The sequence below is a fragment of the Scyliorhinus canicula genome, chromosome 15 (assembly GCF_902713615.1).
Source record: "Scyliorhinus canicula chromosome 15, sScyCan1.1, whole genome shotgun sequence".
Classification (NCBI taxonomy): Eukaryota; Metazoa; Chordata; class Chondrichthyes; order Carcharhiniformes; family Scyliorhinidae; genus Scyliorhinus; species Scyliorhinus canicula.
The window spans coordinates 27,046,240-27,064,186 of NC_052160.1; the positions used below are offsets into that span (position 1 = coordinate 27,046,240).

General features: G+C 44.8%; 1 protein-coding gene across 2 annotated transcripts in view; it reads left to right on the plus strand.

Annotated features, from left to right (window-relative positions):
• Positions 1-10,389, plus strand: part of srl (sarcalumenin) — a 110,991-nt gene extending 100,602 nt beyond the window's left edge. For both annotated transcript variants that reach the window (XM_038820153.1, XM_038820154.1), the window contains 3 exons: positions 960-1,076; positions 4,319-4,552; positions 6,378-10,389. In XM_038820153.1, coding sequence (XP_038676081.1) covers positions 960-1,076; positions 4,319-4,552; positions 6,378-7,189 — 1,163 coding nt within the window. In that variant the 3' untranslated portion in view covers positions 7,190-10,389. The remainder of the gene's footprint in view (positions 1-959; positions 1,077-4,318; positions 4,553-6,377) is intronic.
• The last annotated feature ends 7,558 nt before the right edge of the window (positions 10,390-17,947 follow it).

The window sequence follows — 17,947 nt, forward strand, 5'->3', positions numbered from 1 at the left end:
GCATGTGTATTGGGAGTTGTGGGAGGAAACTGGAGCACCCAGAGGAAACCCATACAGATACAGGGAGAAAGTGCAGACTCCGCACAGACAGTGACTCAAGTCGGGAATCGAATCTGGGACCTTGGCGCTGTGAATCAACAATGCTAACCGCGAGCACTTGCATTTACTACCGTGCCGTCCATTTGATGTTTGTCAAGTTTCCATTGATCTTTGTTTTGTTTGGGTAGTTCCTGAGTTTGTTTCTTTTAGTACAAGTCGATTAACCTCAAGAGGTCAAAGCAGTTTCACAGCTAATTGTTTTTTTTAAACCCATCGAGTTTCTTGCAATATAGGGAAATATGGCAGCCAGGTTACGCACAGCAAGGTTCCATAAATAGCTAATAAGAACTAAGAACATAAGAACTAGGAGTAGGAGTAGGCCATCTGGCCCTTCGAACCTGCTCTGCCATTCAATGAGATCATGGCTGATCTTTTGTGGACTCAGTTCCATTTCCGGCCCGAACACCATAACCCTTAATGGTGTTGGTTGAGGGGTAAGTATTGGCTGGAACACTGGAGAGAACTCCCTCGCTCCTCATCAAGAGTGACAAATCATCTTTTAATTTTCACGTCAAAGGTCAAATTGATACTTGTTTTAAAGACTAATCTGAAAGACAGCACTTCTGCATCGGAGTATCAGTACCATTTTGTGCTCTGGAATGGGACTTGAACGAACAGCCTTCTGATTCAGGAACTAGGTGCTACCACAGTGCCAAAGCTGGCACCTATCAGTCTCTGCTGTGTGTATGTAGGATGGAGCAGTGTGTTTGTACCTACTTGTAGAACCCCTTTACATTATTATCTGCTCTGATGGGAATTCATTTAGCTTAACAGGGATTGACGAGTAACCCATTATGATTTTGTTGTATTACAATTAATTGTTTTTCTGTTATTGTATATGGAAACTGCTCTGCTTTCAGATGGAGAAATCGTATCAAAACCAATGGTGCTGTTCTTGGGACCATGGAGTGTTGGAAAGTCCACCATGGTCAACTACCTCCTGGGATTGGATGAGTCTATCTACCAACTTTATACAGGTACTGAGACAGGCAATGTGAAAGAGAGATTGAGTAGTTTAGGCCGATAATTAAACTGGATGATAAGAGACTTAATGAAACCTATAACATTATTTGGGGATTCGATGGGCTGGGGATTCTACAGCTAAGGATCACAGTCTCAGAATAAGGGGCAGGTTATTTAGGACTGGAAAGAGAGAAATGTCTTTAACCAGAGGGTAGCGAGTCTTTGGATTTGATTGGATTGGATTGGTTTATTGTCATGCGTACTGAGATACAGTGAAAAGTATTGTTCTGTGCGCAGCTCAAATAGATCATTCTATACATGAAAAGAAAATACATAATAGGGCAAACATAAAATACACAATGTAAATACATAGACACAGGCATCGGGTGAAGATGTGTGAAGAGATTAGATCAGTCCATAAGAGGGTCGTTTGGGAGTCTGGTAACAGTGGAGAAGAAGCTGTTTTTGAATCTGGTAGTGCATGTTCTCAGACTTTTGTATCTCCTGTCTGATGGAAGAAGTTGGAAGAGTGAGTAAGTCAGGTGGGAGGGGTCTTTGATTATGCTGCCTTCTTTCCCAAGGCAGCGGGAGGTGCAGACAGAGTCAATGCATGGGAGGAGGGTTTGTGTGATGGACTGGGTGGTTTTCACGACTCTCTGTGAATTCTCGATCTCAAATGCTCAGAAAGATTGATAGATTTTTGGGTACTAAGAATCAAGGGTTATGGGGATGGTGTGGGAATGTGAAGTTGAGGTGGAAAATCAGTTAAGATCTTATTAACTGGTGGAACAGGCTCGAAGTGCCAAATGATCTACCCCATCTATTCCATGAGTACTTTTAAAATTATAATTTTATTTTTAAGACTACCCAATATTTTTTTCCAATTAAAGGGCAATTCAGCATGGCCAACCCACCAACCTCCAAATCGTTTTGGGTTGGGGGTGAGACCCACGCAGACACAGGGAGAATATAAAAACTCCACATGGACAGTGACCCGGGGGCCAGAATCGAACCCGGGTCCTCAGCGCAGAGAGGCAGCAGGTCTAACCACTGTGCCACCGTGCTGCCCTATTCCACATGAGTTTTAATTCACTGCATGACAATGGGACTCAGCTCCAAAAGTAGTTACTTTAACGTGAGTTCATGGTCTGACCAGAATGGACAGAACAATTCACTCAAAGATTCCCTATGGCATGAACACAATATCATTCATATTCATTTTAAATCATTGGTAAATCGATCATCCTGATCAGCGAGACAGCATGCGTACTTAAATTTGCCATAGAACCAATCAATTGTGCAGTAACCTCCAGAGTGCACACTCCAGAGTGCACACTAGAATTCTTGTTCAATTAGATCTCAAAGCTTGATATCAGTTAAGTCATTTGCTGTGATATCAGATCCTGCACAATCAGAGTGGTGAGAGCATTTCTAAAATCAATGGATGTTTACAGTATTGCCTTCTGCAGTTATATTTAATTAACTTTGAGGTTTATTTCATAAACACTCATCATTGAATCATACAACACAGTAAGGGCCATTTAGCCCATATATTTAGTTCCACTTACTTCCATGCTCTATCCCTGTTCAAAAAAGGGAATAGGGATAACCCTGCGAATTACAGGCCAGTTAGTCTTACTTCGGTGGTAGGCAAAGTAATGGAAAGGGTACTGAGGGATAGGATTTCTGAGCATCTGGAAAGACACTGCTTGATTAAGGATAGTCAGCACAGATTTGTGAGGGGTAGGGCTTGCCTCACAAGTCTTATTGAATTCTTTGAGGAGGTGACCAAGCATGTGGATGAAGGTAAAGCAGGGGATGTAGTGTACATGGATTTTAGTAAGGTATTTGATAAGGTTCCCCATGGTAGGCTTATGCAGGAAGTAAGGAGGCATGGGATAGTGGGAAATTTGGCCAGTTGGATAACGAACTGGCTAACCGATAGAAGTCAGAGAGTGGTGGTGGATGGCAAATATTCTGTGGAAGCTTTGGAAAAGGTGCAAAGGAGATTTACTAGGATGTTGCCTGGAATGGAGAGTAGGTCTTACGAGGAAAGGTTGAGGGTGCTAGGCCTTTTCTCATTAGAACGGAGAAGGATGAGGGGCGACTTGATAGAGGTTTTTAAGATGATCAGGGGAATAGATAGACAGTCAGAGGCTTTTTCCCTGGGTGGAACAAACCATTACAAGGGGACATAAATTTAAGGTGAATGGTGGAAGATATAGGGGGGATGTCAGAGGTAGGTTCTTTACCCAGAAAGTAGTGGGGGCATGGAATGCACTGCCTGTGGAAGTAGTTGAGTCGGAAACATTAGTGACTTTCAAGCGGCTATTGGATAGGTACATGGATTAGGGTAGAATGATGGGGTGTAGATTAATTTGTTCTTAATCTAGGACAAAAGTTTGGCACAACATCGTGGGCCGAAGGGCATGTTCTGTGCTGCATTTTTCTATGTTCTATGTTCATAGCACTGCAAATCTTTGATTTTCAAGTAAGTATTTACTCCATTTCCTTAGAAAGTTAACATTGAATCTGTTTCCACTATTGTTCAGTGAGTGCATTCCAGATTATAAGAATTTAGTTGTGTAAAAATGGCACATAACAACATATTTTATGCATCTTTAAATATATTTAGTTCAACCAATCGTTTTTAGTGTGCCCTCTCTATTAAGATACTAGGTAATTAGCACTTGTCACAAATCTAGAACTTCGGTATGAAAAATGTCACTTACTGGTTCAGTAAAATAAAATTGGCACTGTTCAAAAATCTATCTTTTTGAATGCACTTGGACTGGGGGAAATGTCCATATAGAAATAATTGGGCCCAAGTCACGAGCAACAAGCAAATGTTTCCTGCTGGTGTAGTCTAAGCTGAACACTGGGGTGAGAGTTCAGGGGGTATTTCTTGCAGCACAGTCTTTCTTGCCTGCTAAAAATCTGGAACCTCCTACAGGGACATGTGCATTTTCAAGGCCAAAATTATCTGATGGAAGGTCATCGACCTGAAAATTCGGTTTCTCTCCACAGATGCTGTCTGATCTCCTCCTGGGGTTTTCGGTCTTTGCCGTTTTTATTTCAGGTTTCCAGTGTTCGCAGTATTTTGCTTTAGCAGATAGATGTTCATGGAAGAGAGCAAACGTATTAATGGAGTTCAAATGCAGATCAGCCAGGATTGAATTGAATGGCACAGCAGGCTAAAAATGCAGAATAGATCACTAGTTCCTAATTTTCTTATGTTCTTCGTTTCGCCCATAAGGTGCGGAGCCCACTACATCGGAATTTACCGTGTTGATGCATGGGTCGAAGATAAGGACAGTGGAAGGAATTGTCATGGCTGCTGACAGCACTCGGTCATTCTCTCCTTTGGAAAAGTTCGGACAGAACTTTCTGGAGAAACTTGTTGGCATTGAATTCCCACACAAGCTGCTGGAACGAGTCACTATTGTGGACACACCTGGAATAATCGAAAACCGTAAACAGCAAGAAAGAGGTAAATAAGGAATTTCGCTAATACACACTCCAATGGCTCATTTGGGTGAGGTGCGATATAATTGGGGAACTATAACCACCATCTCTATCCTATAACAGGATGGGAGTGGGGTGGGGGAAGAATATCTTGAAGAGTAATATATTACTGAATGGACAGTCATGAATTGGCTATGAACTGCGATAGTACAGATTCAGATGGAGTAATGGCAGCAAGAAAGCTTTTAGGTTCTCATGCCCATGGTTATGAAGCAATACAACAATCAGAGAAGCTATATCCATTCCCACACTTGGATATCCTGTTATTTTGATACAGTGGGGCTGATTCCACAATCGGGGACTTTCAGTGAGGACTGGCACTCAAGATGAAGTGCAGGTTAGGAATACGTAGAGTGTGGACTTCTATCTATGCAAAACTGGCGCCAAACCTGGACTGATTCAGCGGAGGCTAGCACCAACACCACATGGAACACAATCAATTCCAATGACTAATGGTGCGGGATATGCCAGGTCCGTGATTGACGGTGAGAGACTGATAAGCTGCAGCCGCATATACACATTACAATCCCTACACATCCCAGCCAACAAGACGTCACCGGCTGCTTTGGAGCACGCCCATCCCACTGCTGGGTCAGCTGGGACCGGAGGGCACCAAGAGGGGTGCCCTGGGTGGGGGGGGGGGGGGGGGGGGGGGGTGACACCCATACAACCAGTGGCCCTAAGTTCACAGTAGGCAGTTAACGGCATGCGCAGCGACATGGCTACCTTGCAGGCCACGGCAATGCTGCTCCGTGCTTGTCCATCTCAACTCCATAGCCTACCTCCTATCCACCCCCGCTACTCTCCCCGGCCCTGGCAGACCCTGGCCAGCAGGACAACTGTCAGCAAACTATGGTGATGTTGGACACCTTCCATACCCCCTCTCTCTCCCTCATCAGCCACGATGCCGGTTTCATGATTTTTAAAAGCACAAGTGAACCTTGCTGCCGGGAATTCGGCCCATCGGAGGTGGAGAACAGCAGAGGCCCCGGAGAATACCGGGTTGGGCCCCCTGATAATATGCAAACTATGTTTACTGTGCGTGCATTCTGAAACGCATTGACGCTGCTGTTGAGATGACAGAGAATTGCGATTTGGTATGAAATCGGCACCCGCCGTGATTTCGGTGTCAGAAACGATACTCCGCCCAATCACATTTCGCGATTCCGGTGTCGGCCGACGGAGAATCCCACCTATGTGTTTCCAATAGATGACTCTGATTTGCAGGGAAGGGATTATTGTTCACAGTTAAGATCCAGCCCAGAAATGATCATAGTATGTGAGACAAAAACACAAGGAGGAATTGAAATGTAAAACTGCAAGACTATCATTCAGATATTTTATCATCTTGGTTACAAGGTATACTTTGGGTATTTACCAAAGTTTTTCTGTATTTTCAAATAGCCGAGATGAAAAACAACAGCAATTATGTGGCGGAGTTCAGAGAAGTGACATGGGGCTCGGGCCAACGTGTTTTTTGAGAAGGCATTTGAAGAGAGACAGAAGTAGGGCAGAGGTGTGAAATGGGGAGTGCAGAAAGCACAGTAGTTCCCAGTTGGAAGAATAAGGGTTTGATATGGAACCTAAAGTTGGACATGATCAGAAGTCAAACAGTATGGAGAGATTTTGAAAATGTGAAAAGGGAGAGGAGATTTTCATTCACTTCCCTTAAAATAGTTCAGAGGGATTTGCATTCACTGGCCCTCTTCATTCAATTCTAGAACCCCAGTAATCTGATCATTTCTCTATGGAATAAAATTGCAAATTTCTACTTTTCTATCTTTTCATAGGTTATCCTTTCAATGATGTTTGCCAGTGGTTTATTGACCGAGCTGATCTCATATTTGTTGTGTTTGATCCCACCAAATTGGATGTCGGATTGGAATTAGAGATGCTCTTCCGTCAGCTGAAGGGTCGTGAGTCTCAAATCCGAATAATTCTGAACAAAGCTGACAATGTGGCCACCCAGGAACTAATGCGAGTCTATGGAGCTCTCTTTTGGAGCCTGGCACCATTAATCAATGTCACAGAACCACCAAGAGTCTACGTTAGTTCCTTTTGGCCGTATGAGTACCAACCTGATACAAACCAAAACTTATTCCTGAAAGAGGAAGTCTCCCTACTGGAGGATCTCAACCAAGTCATTGAGAATAGGCTGGAGAACAAAATTGCCTTCATCCGCCAGCATGCCATACGTGTGCGCATTCATGCTCTCCTTGTGGACCGATACTTGCAGACTTTTAAAGAAAAAATGACCTTCTTTGGTGATCCTGAGCTAGTCTTCAATGAAATATTGGATGAACCAGACAAATTCTATATTTTTAAATCCATCCTGGCAAAAACCAATGTCAGCAAGTTTGATCTGCCCAATCCTAATGTCTATAAAGATTTCTTTGGCATTAATTCAATTAACACTTTCAAATTGCTGTCAGCACAGTGTTCTTACATGGGAGGATGTCTGCTGGAGAAAATCGAGCGTATCATCACCCATGAGCTCCCTACCTTGCTGGGAGCCATCTCTGCTGGGAAAAACCCCTCTCTGTCATCCTGTGACATCACCGGATGTGGAGAAACGCCAAAGAACCGATACAGAAAGCCCTGAACAGAAAGCTTGTTCATTATTTATGGGTGAAATAGCTTATGTCTTATCTGTCGAAGAAGCCATGGTTCATTAACCCTTTGAGAACTGAGCTTTCAGCATCGAGGCACCTGTTGTAAAACAAAGGACATTAAAAAAACTTTTATCAAATCTGTACCATGAATATGTAAAAGATGAAGCACAAGACAGTTTTAGCATTCTATGAACAAAGTTGTACCAACTCGGTCATTTTTGACACAGTTTAGAAAGATTTATAAAGGGCTCAGAGGGTTAATTTATTTGCAATATAGTGTCCCAGTGCATGTTTAGAATAGTGCTTTGGTATCATAGCTGCCGTATTTAGAGCATCGTGACTCAACTCTTGCTGCTGCTAACATTTTGTTCTTGTACCCTTTTAATCTAATTTTGCTCCTCCTTGTCAGTGATCTGCTTGCTGTGTCTATCCACCATCACACAACCCATTCTTTTGCTAAATAACCTAGTTTTGCTAGCTTACCCCCCTCCCCCAAAATCTTTGGAACATTAATCTGGACGGAAAACTACATACACAAACTGTGCAAGTGGCATGCCTGCTTTAAAACTTTGAGGCTTTCTGGAAACTTACTGACCAATATAGTTGGTTCCCTGCTGAACCAGACAGATTTTCTCAGCTGTTTGTGCTATGAAATAGCAAGTGCAGAGTACAGCAAAGATATAGATGCGAGGCAGTGGTGGTGGGTGGTTTAAATAATTACAGGTTAGGAAAGAACTACATATTTAAAATGCACCTTCACAATCTGTACAAACTTTAAATAGCTTCATGTATGTCCCAGTTTTGGTTTAAGAATACAGGTTATGGCAAACTTTAGACCATTTAGTATATACCTATTCTCCATTTTCCTTCCACTCATTTCTTTTTACTTTCAATTATCTTTTATTTAATCTGCCCAACATAACCAGCTGGTCAGTGAATACAGGCGTGTCTGAGACCTGTGATAGCAACTTATGCATTGCGTTGAGTGTTTCCAGCCAGAAACACACTATATTGGCATGATGCAAGCACTCTACAACATGATATATCTACAACACATTTTTACACTGTGGCTTTGAGACATAATCTCATGGCTATTCAAGTTAAAGAATGGCCGTCTAAAGTTGTTGACTATGCACAAGTCAATTTAAAAGTGAAATACATTAATATTGTAGACTTCCCAGCATAGTTGAGATGAAGTTTGCTTTGATATTATTTAATGGTTTGTTGTTTCAGCTTGTTCCTCATTCCCTTTCTTTTAAATGCATCCCTTTATATTTTGCCCCTCCGGGAACTGATAGCTAACTAATCCTCATTATGCTTCCCTCTATGTCCTACTGTGTGATATTTAGAAGGTGTTTCAAATTGGAAATCTCACCACCTCACAAAACAAACCACTAACAGGATACTGAAAACAATTAGTGCCTTGATTCAGTTCGGGGAAAATAAAGAAGCTTCCATTCATGGACAAAGAAATCCACTGAGGTGATTGGGGAGAAGTGTTGAGTGTAAGAGAGAAGAGTTAGTGAGGCAATTTGTGCAAGAGTGAATCAACATGGGCCGCAGTGATTTGTAAGGAATATTGTGGTAAAATGGAATTAAACTATGAAATATTTGTCTAAAGGCTACAAAACATAGGTTAGTAGCTGACCACATAAATTTAATTGGTTCACTTATCAAGAACTGCACAACATGAGTGACTTAATTGAGAGGAGAGACCAGTATACTATCATTGCTGATCAGATTGAATGGATGCCAAAGCAATTTTTGTGCAAGGTTAGTATTGCAGTTTCCCCAATTCTAATCAACATGACAATTGGGTATCCAGAACTGGGAATAGGAGGGGAGAGTATAGGAATACTGGTTCACTGGAAAATGAGGATCAGAAAGGATATAGGTGATATTCAACAGGAAAAGTGGAGCAGTTAATATGAAGGTGGTGCAGTGCCTCAGACTTTGTTCATACATGCCTTGAAATATAATCATTGTTCATTAATTGTCCATATGAACTACTAGTTCAAATTCTAAGGAGTGTAAAACAAAATTACTGAAGATGATTATTCTGGGAGGTCCTGAGGTGTATTCTACTTTGGGCAGTCCTAATAATGTATTCTATCATAGAATTATCTATTCTACATACATTTCCTAGTGCTCAAAATTTATATCTTGCATTCTCCTAGAATAATCGCTCTTGAATTTACACGGTGGTGAAGGGTAGACAGGGTCTTTTAGTTGTGGACAGTAGCTAGCTATGTCTTATCATACAGACTCCACAACATCTTCTATGGATGGAGAGTGAGGACCTTTGAACATCTGATAATGGAGTCCCTGACCTATGAATTCTGGATGTTGGTGGGAGGACAACATGTTGGCCACATAGGGTTAGATGTGTGATTTGTAGGTGTTAGGATCATTTGGTTATATTTAGAATTAAAGTTGCCTGTCTTTAACCTGTGGAAAGTCTGTTGTTTTGTGACTGTATTTTGCCAGGAGACCTTGCATTTCCAGTATGTTGTTGGTTCCTCAATGTTCAGAGGAAACCCAACACCATAACAAAAAACAGGAAATCAATACTCAACAGGGTCAAATGTTTGAATAGTGCCTGATGAGGATCCTTATCCACTGAAAACTTTTTGGGGCATTGTGGTCAGAAATTGGCATAAATTTAACGCATGCAAAATTGTTGGGAGCAAACATTTCTAAAACCAGCCCTCACATCGAAGCTTTCTAATTCCCAGTCACTCCCCCTGCCAAATCATGTTAAATTTGGATTAAATTGATGGTGAGAAAATCTGTGCTTTTTTTTGACTCAAAAATGAAAAATTATGTTTGGAATCAGTAAACACCAGGCTTAACAAGGCAGGAGACAGACAAGATGAATCAATAAGGGGAGTCCACTGATAGCAATGGGGTAGGTCGCATGCCAATGTAAACATTTATTCAATTGGTGGTGCCTTCTTACTTAAAGATTTAAGTTGGCTTGAATGGGTTGAACTTGAGTTTTGGAATTCATCTTTCAGGGTTGTTTGGCTGCAGCAGGTTGAAACCTGAAATCAGAAGACTTGGAAATATCCTAAAATCAGGGTTACTGTTAATTTTTGGGTTTAGCTAAAGAATAACTCAAAGACAAGTTTACAGTATTTCAATTTGTAGACAACGCAGACCCTTCCAATAAAGCTCATTTTCAAACACCTCACTTTGTCCTTAGAAGTTTTTAGTTGTCCTGAGTTGTACTCTCTCTCTTTAATTTGCACAAATAACATTTATCTAATTGCACCAATTAGTTTCCTTAAAGTCTTAAAGGTACCAGGCGTACTGGGGCAGCACGGTGGTGCAGTGGATAGCACTGCTACCTCACGGTGCCGAGGTCCCAGATTCGATCCTGGCTCTGGGTCACTGTCCGTGTAGAGTTTGCACATTCTCCCCGTGTTTGCGTGGGTTTCGCCCCATCAACCAAAGATGTGCAGGGTAGGTGGATTGGCCATGCTAAAATTGCCCCCTAATTGGAAAAATGAATTGGGCACTCTGAATTTTTAAAAAAGGTACCAGGCTTACTAACAAATCTTTAGAATAAAATGTATCTTTGTGTACACTAACGTGGTGATCTCCCATGTCATCTCCTCCGATTCTTCTGGAAAGTCTACTTGTCATTGTCCAGTATCTGAGGAATGTTTTTCTATTCAATTCTTATGAAAAGTGCAATCATTATGAATGAATGCAAAACCCTGTGAAGATCCACTAACCTTTAAGAATGAAATCTAAAATTCTTGAACTGATATCTGTTGGTAAATGCACCATGAATGTTTTAAATTCATTGAGGAATGAGCATCACTAGCAATGCCAGCATTAATTACACATTCCTAATTGCCTTTGAAATGGTGATGGTGAGCTGCCTTAAACTGCTGCAGTCCATGTCAATGGTGACCTATAGGTTGTTGAGGGTGGGGTATTCAGTGATGGTAATGCCGTTGACTATCAAGAGGAGATGGCTGGATTGCTTGTTGAATCTAGTCATTGCTTGGCCCTTGAAGAATGTGAATGTTATTTGTCACTTATCAGCCTAAGCTTGAATGTTGTCTGGATCTTCCTACATATGGGCAAAGATTGCTTCAGTACCTAAGGAGTTGTGAATGATACTGAACACTGCAATCATCAGCAAACATCCCCATTTTTTCACCTTATGGTGGAGGGAAGGTAATTGTGAAGCAGCTGGAGATAGTTGGGCCTGGGACATTATCCTGACAATCTCCTGTAACAAGGTCCTGAGGCTAGATGATTAGCCTCCAATAACTTCAACCATCTTCTATGTTAGTGCAACTCCAAACAATGGAACGTTTATCCCACCTGTCGATCCTAATGACTTCAATTTTGTTAGGGCTCCTTGATGCTAGACTTGGTAAAATGCTGGTTTGATGGCAGGAGCAGATACTCTCACCTCATATCTATAATTCAGCTTTCATCCATGTTTAGACGCTGGTTATAATGAGGTCTTGGGGAGCAATGTGGCCTTGGCAGAACTCAGTGTTGAAAAAAGTTTAATTCATATTGAGCATGACTGATCTCAACTGGAGTGATAGGTACAATTTATTTGAGCTGATGAGATAAATTAGGGCAGGATTCATTTCTTTGATTATTATTGAATAATCCCAGTTCAACAAACTCACACAAGAATTACTATTTTAGAAGAGGTGCTCAAGGGAGCATGGTTCATGCAAACCCATTCTTCAGCTATAATCAACATCTCCCTGAGAGAAAGGAATACAGAAGAAACAATCTTTCAAACAGGAGTGCCTGGGGTTTTCAGAGTTTTTCCCAACGTAACGTTGGCAGGAGATTAACATAAACCCTAGAGAAACAGATTTCCATCCATCTTCTGCTCAAGTTACACCAGCAGCGTGGAAGATCAGCAGAGAAATTGTACTCGGGAACAAGAAAATCCCAGACTGAGAAAAGACCAAATTTGACATATTTTTTGAACAACTTTAGGTAGCAGAGCTAAAGCAACAAGAAAGATACTTTGACAAAGAGTCATCCAGACTCAAAACGTTAGCTTCGTTCTCCCTCCACAGATGCTGTCAAACCTGTTGAGATTGTCCAGCAATGTTTGTTTCAGATTCCAGCATTCACAGTAATTTACTTTTATTTACGCAATGCTGCCCCTCTTCTTGCCAAGGTGAAAACCCAAGTGATGCTGGAAATAGTGCAGATGTGTTTCCCCTTACCCTGGGATAGGGAATAGAAATATTGATATGTTAAGTAGACTTCTGCAATTGTAATTGAAAAGGATATTTCAATGTGTTGTGATCCCCATAGAGACTGATCATTTTAAAAAGATTAATTGTTCCTCCCAGTGACTGACAGAATTGAAGGGCATGATTTCATGTTTTAAGACTTTATCTGGAACAAACCAAAATCAACATTCATCAAACATTATTTAACAGGCCACACATACATCAAATGAGAGAAAAGGTACTTCAGCTAACCAACGCAACTGAAATACTATTTATGAAACCCTTCCACTGTGCTCTCCACTTCTGGTAGATATATAGTATTGTAGGAACCAAACCACAGTCACTCCCAGTTCCCCAGCAGGAAACTTTTCTCTCCCATGTCAGGTTGAAACTTCCAGTGCCCTTCCACAATTGTTCCAGTCCATGTTCGAGCTTTCTGGATCCAATTATCACCAGAAAGACACATCTTGGTCTCCCCGTTTCTCTGCCCATGGCAACCAGATCACATGGACATGTCCAACATGCCATACACAATTCTTACCATATATGTTTATATTTAAAGCGTCCCAAAATTGCTATTATTTACAATATATATGTATTGATGCCACATTTCCAATGTGTCATCACTTGGAAATGCCAAGGGACTTCACATAGGAAGGGGAAAAGGCTGGGCATACCCAGGCTGTTCTAATGCACCTGGGTATTAACCACTGATATAGGTTAATGAAAGCGTGTGGAGACTGCTGCCGAAACCCTCATCCATATTGTTGTTACCTCTAGACCTGACAGTTCTAATGCACTCCTTGTCGGCTTCCCATTTTGCATTCCCTGTAAACTTCACGCCATCTAAAACTCTGCTGCATCTGTTCTAACTCACACCAACATTTGGTTATTTGTGCCCCTTGGATCCTCCCTCCCATCCCGTTGACTCCATCACTTTTCCAATTCAACCTCTTACTGTGTATTAACTATACACTGACCTTCCTTCTAGACACTGAACAATCTGTGCTCAGCAAAGGACTCAGTTATATCTCCTCATGCCCTTACCTTAATTAATTTTGGGCTTGCACAACAATGAATTCTTCTGCAACTGCCTCCACCTGCGTGGTTAGTTCTTTGGCAGGAGTCCTCCCCCCCAGCCCCCCTGTTCAATGGATGGTTTTACCTAATAAGTTCCCTCTCCCTGGACCCCTTCCTCTTACTTGCTCTTGATCTTTTCATTGAGACAACAACCTCCTTAATTTCACCGCTGCCCTCACACAGTCTAACCTCTCTCCTTCTGAACTTGCTGCACTGGTCTCTCAGGTTTAATCTTGACTTTGTTATCAAAGCTGTTGACAAAGACGGTGCTGTTGTTGTCAGATGTAGAATCACAGAATTTAGTGCAGGAGGGCAATTTAGCATAGCCAATCCACCTAACCTGCATATCTTTGGACTGTGGGAGGAAACCGGAGCACCCGGAGGAAACCCACACAGACACCGGGAGAACATGCAGACTCTTCACAGACAGTGACCCAAGCCATGAATCGAACCTGGGGCCTTGGAGCTGTGAAGCAACTGTGCTACCCTCTACCTTGTAAAAGCCTTGTCCTACCTTCCCCTGGACCATGACCCCGCCACCGATCATCAAGCCTGTGTTTCCAGGACTTTCACTACCTGCATCTCCTCTGGAGACCTTCCTCCACAGCTTCCCATCTTATAGTCCCCTAACAGCTTGTCTCTACTTCCTTGCCAAAATCCACAAACAGAACTGTCCTGGTGGACCCATCATTTCAGCCTTTTCCTGTCTCACTCAAATTATTTCTTCCTCTCTTGACTCTACTTTTTCTCCCTGTGGTGAATTATAAACTGAGTAATTCACACTGTGTTCCATTATATGTATTGTGTCCTTGTGGTCTCTGTATACGAGCCGTTGCGCGCTCTGCCCATAGGGGGAGATGAGGAGTTTGTACTGGGCTCCACCCGTGGCTCCTCCCACTAACAGGAAGTATAAAGCTCCGCAGTCGTGAGCCAGCTGCCAGTTCATCTCGTCGCAGGCAGGCTCTGTTGTAAAATTATTAAAACCACTGTTCACTTCCAATCACGTGTCCTGTGAATTGATGGTCACATCAATTTAATAATCTTAGGAAACTTGAAGAAAACTACTATGGAATCAGCCCTCAAACCTGACCGACTGGAACTCGACCCGCAGGCTGCAGAGGCGAAATAAATCTTTCTACACTGGCTCAGATGTTTCAAGGCCTACCTGGCTGAATCAAGCATTTCAGAAACTATGGAGGAGCAGAAACTCAGCCTACTGCACGCAAGGGTGAGCCACCGTATCTCTACTCAACTCAACAGTACTTCATCGTATACGGAGGCCCTGGCCATGCTCGATCGAATGTACGTGAGGCCCATCAACGAGGTCTACGCGCGCCATATTTTTACGACCCGCCGCCAGCGCCCCGCGGAGTCGCTGGATGAATTCCTGCGTGATTTAAAAGCCTTAGCTCGGGACTGCAATTATCAAGCTGTTTCAGCCGCCCAGCATATGGAGCTCGCTGTCTGAGATGTGTACGTGGCAGGGCTCAGGTAAAACTATGTGCGCCAGCGGTTGCTTGAAAAAGGGGCCCAGAACTTGGAGGACACTGTAGAGTTAGCTACAACCATGGAGGTCTCGTTCCGCAGCCTCACCTCGTTCCCCGCGGACCAAACAACCACATCCTGGGCCCCCGACCAGTGACTGCTCCAGGCCTGCGCCGCGCAGCCACCCACCCACTACGCAGCCCCAGTGTGTCATTTTTATGGGCAGCCCCAACACCCTCGGCAGCACTGCCCGGCCCACAACGCGAGCTGCGGTCACAAAGGACACTATGCCTGGGTCTGCCTGGCGAAGAAATCCCCCTCTCCAAACTCTCCCGCAGCCTAGAGCACTCTCTTCCAAAACTCACAGGCCCGCAGGCCCCGAAATGCTGCGGCCTGTAGGCCGACTCCGCCTCCCCTCGACACCTGCGACTCATGGGGGCCGCCATCTTGGCAACCCTCCTCCACGCGGCCGGCCACGTGCGACTCATGGGGGCCGCCATCTTGGACGCTATCTTCTTCGCCGCCCTCCATGTGCGATCCACGGGGGCGGCCATCTTGGGATCCATCCTCTTCAAACACTGAAACTCACCTCGAAGACTACGACCTCAGCGGACAGTCATCACGGGGCCACTCCAGCACAGCTGATCGAGCCGTCGACTACCCGCAACTCAGCGCGGTCACGTTGGACCAGTCGCGTCCGAAACACCTCCGCAACTCAATGATGACCGTTAAAATCAACGGGTACAGTGCACCGTGCCTCTTCGACTCCGGGAGCTTCGTACACCCAGATCTGGTAAGACGCTGTTCGCTCCCTATCTTCCATGCATGGCAAACTATCTCCCTCGCTTCGGGCTCACACTCTGTTCACCTCCAAGGGCCCACCGTCGCGACCCTAACGATACAGGGTGCCAGCTACTCGAACTTCCAGCTATACGTACTCCCTGAACTCTGCACCCCACTCTTACTGGGACTCGACTTCCAGTGCAACCTCAAAAGCCTCATACTCAGCTTCGGCGGGCCCCTACCTCCACTCACTATCTGCAGTCTAGCGACGCCAAAAATCGACCCCCGGCCACTCTTTGCCAATCTCACTCTGGACTGCAAACCCGTAGCCACTCGTAGCAGGTACAGCCTGCAGGATAGGGTGTTTATCAGAACCGAAGTCCATAGGCTCCCACGTGAGGGGATCATAGAGGCCAGTAACAGCCCCTGGAGAGCTCAGGTGGTGGTCGTCAAGACCGGGGAAAAATTCCGAATGGTAGTGGACTATAGCCAAACTATTAATCGGTTCACGCTCCTCGATGCGTACCCCCTCCCCAGGATTGCAGACATGGTGAATCAGATCGGCCAGTATCGCATTTTCTCCACGGTGGATCTGAAGTCTGCATACCACCAGCTCCCAATCCGCCTGGAGGACCGCCACTACACGGCGTTCGAGGCAGATGGTTGCCTCTTCCATTTCCTACGGGTTCCCTTTGGCGTCACGAATGGAGTCTCGGTGTTCCAACGAGCAATGGACCGAATGGTGGACCAGTACGGGCTGCGGGCCACGTTTCCGTACTTGGACAACATCACCATCTGCGGCCATGATCAGCAGGACCATGACGCTAACCTCCATCGATTTCTCCAGACTGCCCAGAAATTCAACCTCACGTATAACATGGAGAAATGCGTTTTCCGCATGACCAGGCTAGCCATCCTCGGCTATGTCGTGGAAAACCGAGTCCTGGGCCCCGACCCGGACCGTATGCGCCCCCTCTTACAACTCCCTCTCCCTCATTGTCCCAGGGCCCTCAAAAGGTGCCTGGGATTTTTCTCTTATTATGCCCAGTGGGTCCCTCAGTATGCGGACAAAGCCCGCCCAATATTTAAGACCACACTCTTTCCTCTGTCAGATGAGGCTTGCCAGGTCTTCACCTGCATCAAGGAGGACATCGCCAAAGCGGCCATGCGGGCGGTGGATAAATCCGTCCCCTTTCAGGTGGAGAGCGACGCCTCAGAGGTCGCCCTCGCAGCCACACTAAATTAGGCAGGGAGACCAGTCGCCGTTTTCTACCGAACCCTCTCCGCTTCGGAACTTCGACACTCCTCAGACAAAAAAGAAGCACAAGCCATCGTGGAAGCTATACGACACTGGAGGCACTACCTCGCAGGTAGAAAGTTCACCCTCATCACCGACCAAAGATCGGTTGCCTTCATGTTTGACAACTCACAAAGGGGCAAAATTTAAAATGATAAGGTTCTGCGGTGGAGGATCGAACTCTCCACCTACAAGTACGATATTATGTATCGACTGGGGAAGCTCAACGAGCCCCCAGATGCCCTGTCCTGCGGCACGTGCGCCAGCGCGCAAGACGACCGCCTCAAAGCTATCCACAATGACCTCTGCCATCTGGGGGTCACCCGGCTCGCCCACTACGTCAAAGCCCGAAATCTGCCTTTCTCCACCGAGGAGGTAAAAGCCATCACCAGGGATTGCCCGATCTGTGCGGAGTGCAAATCGCATTTCTATAGACCAGACAAGGCCCACCTGGTAAAGGCCTCCCGGCCCTTTAAACGCCTGAGCATCGATTTCAAAGGGCCACTCCCCTCGACCAATGTGTACTTCATGAACGTCATCGACAAGTTCTCCCGCTTCCCCTTTGCTATCCCGTGCCCCAATATGACCTCCCACACAGTCATCAGAGCCCTGCACAGTACCTTCACCCTGTTTGGGTTTCCCAGCTACGTACACAGCGACAGGGGTTTGTCCTTTATGAGCGACGAGCTGCATCAGTACCTGCTCGACAAGGGCATCGCCTCGAGCAGGACTACCAGCTACAACCCCAGGGGAACGGGCAGGTGGAGAGGGAGAACGCAATGGTCTGGAAGACTGTCCTACTGACCCTCCGGTCCAGGAATCTCCCGACCTCCCACTGGCAGGAGGTCCTCCCCGACGCGCTCCATGCTATTAGG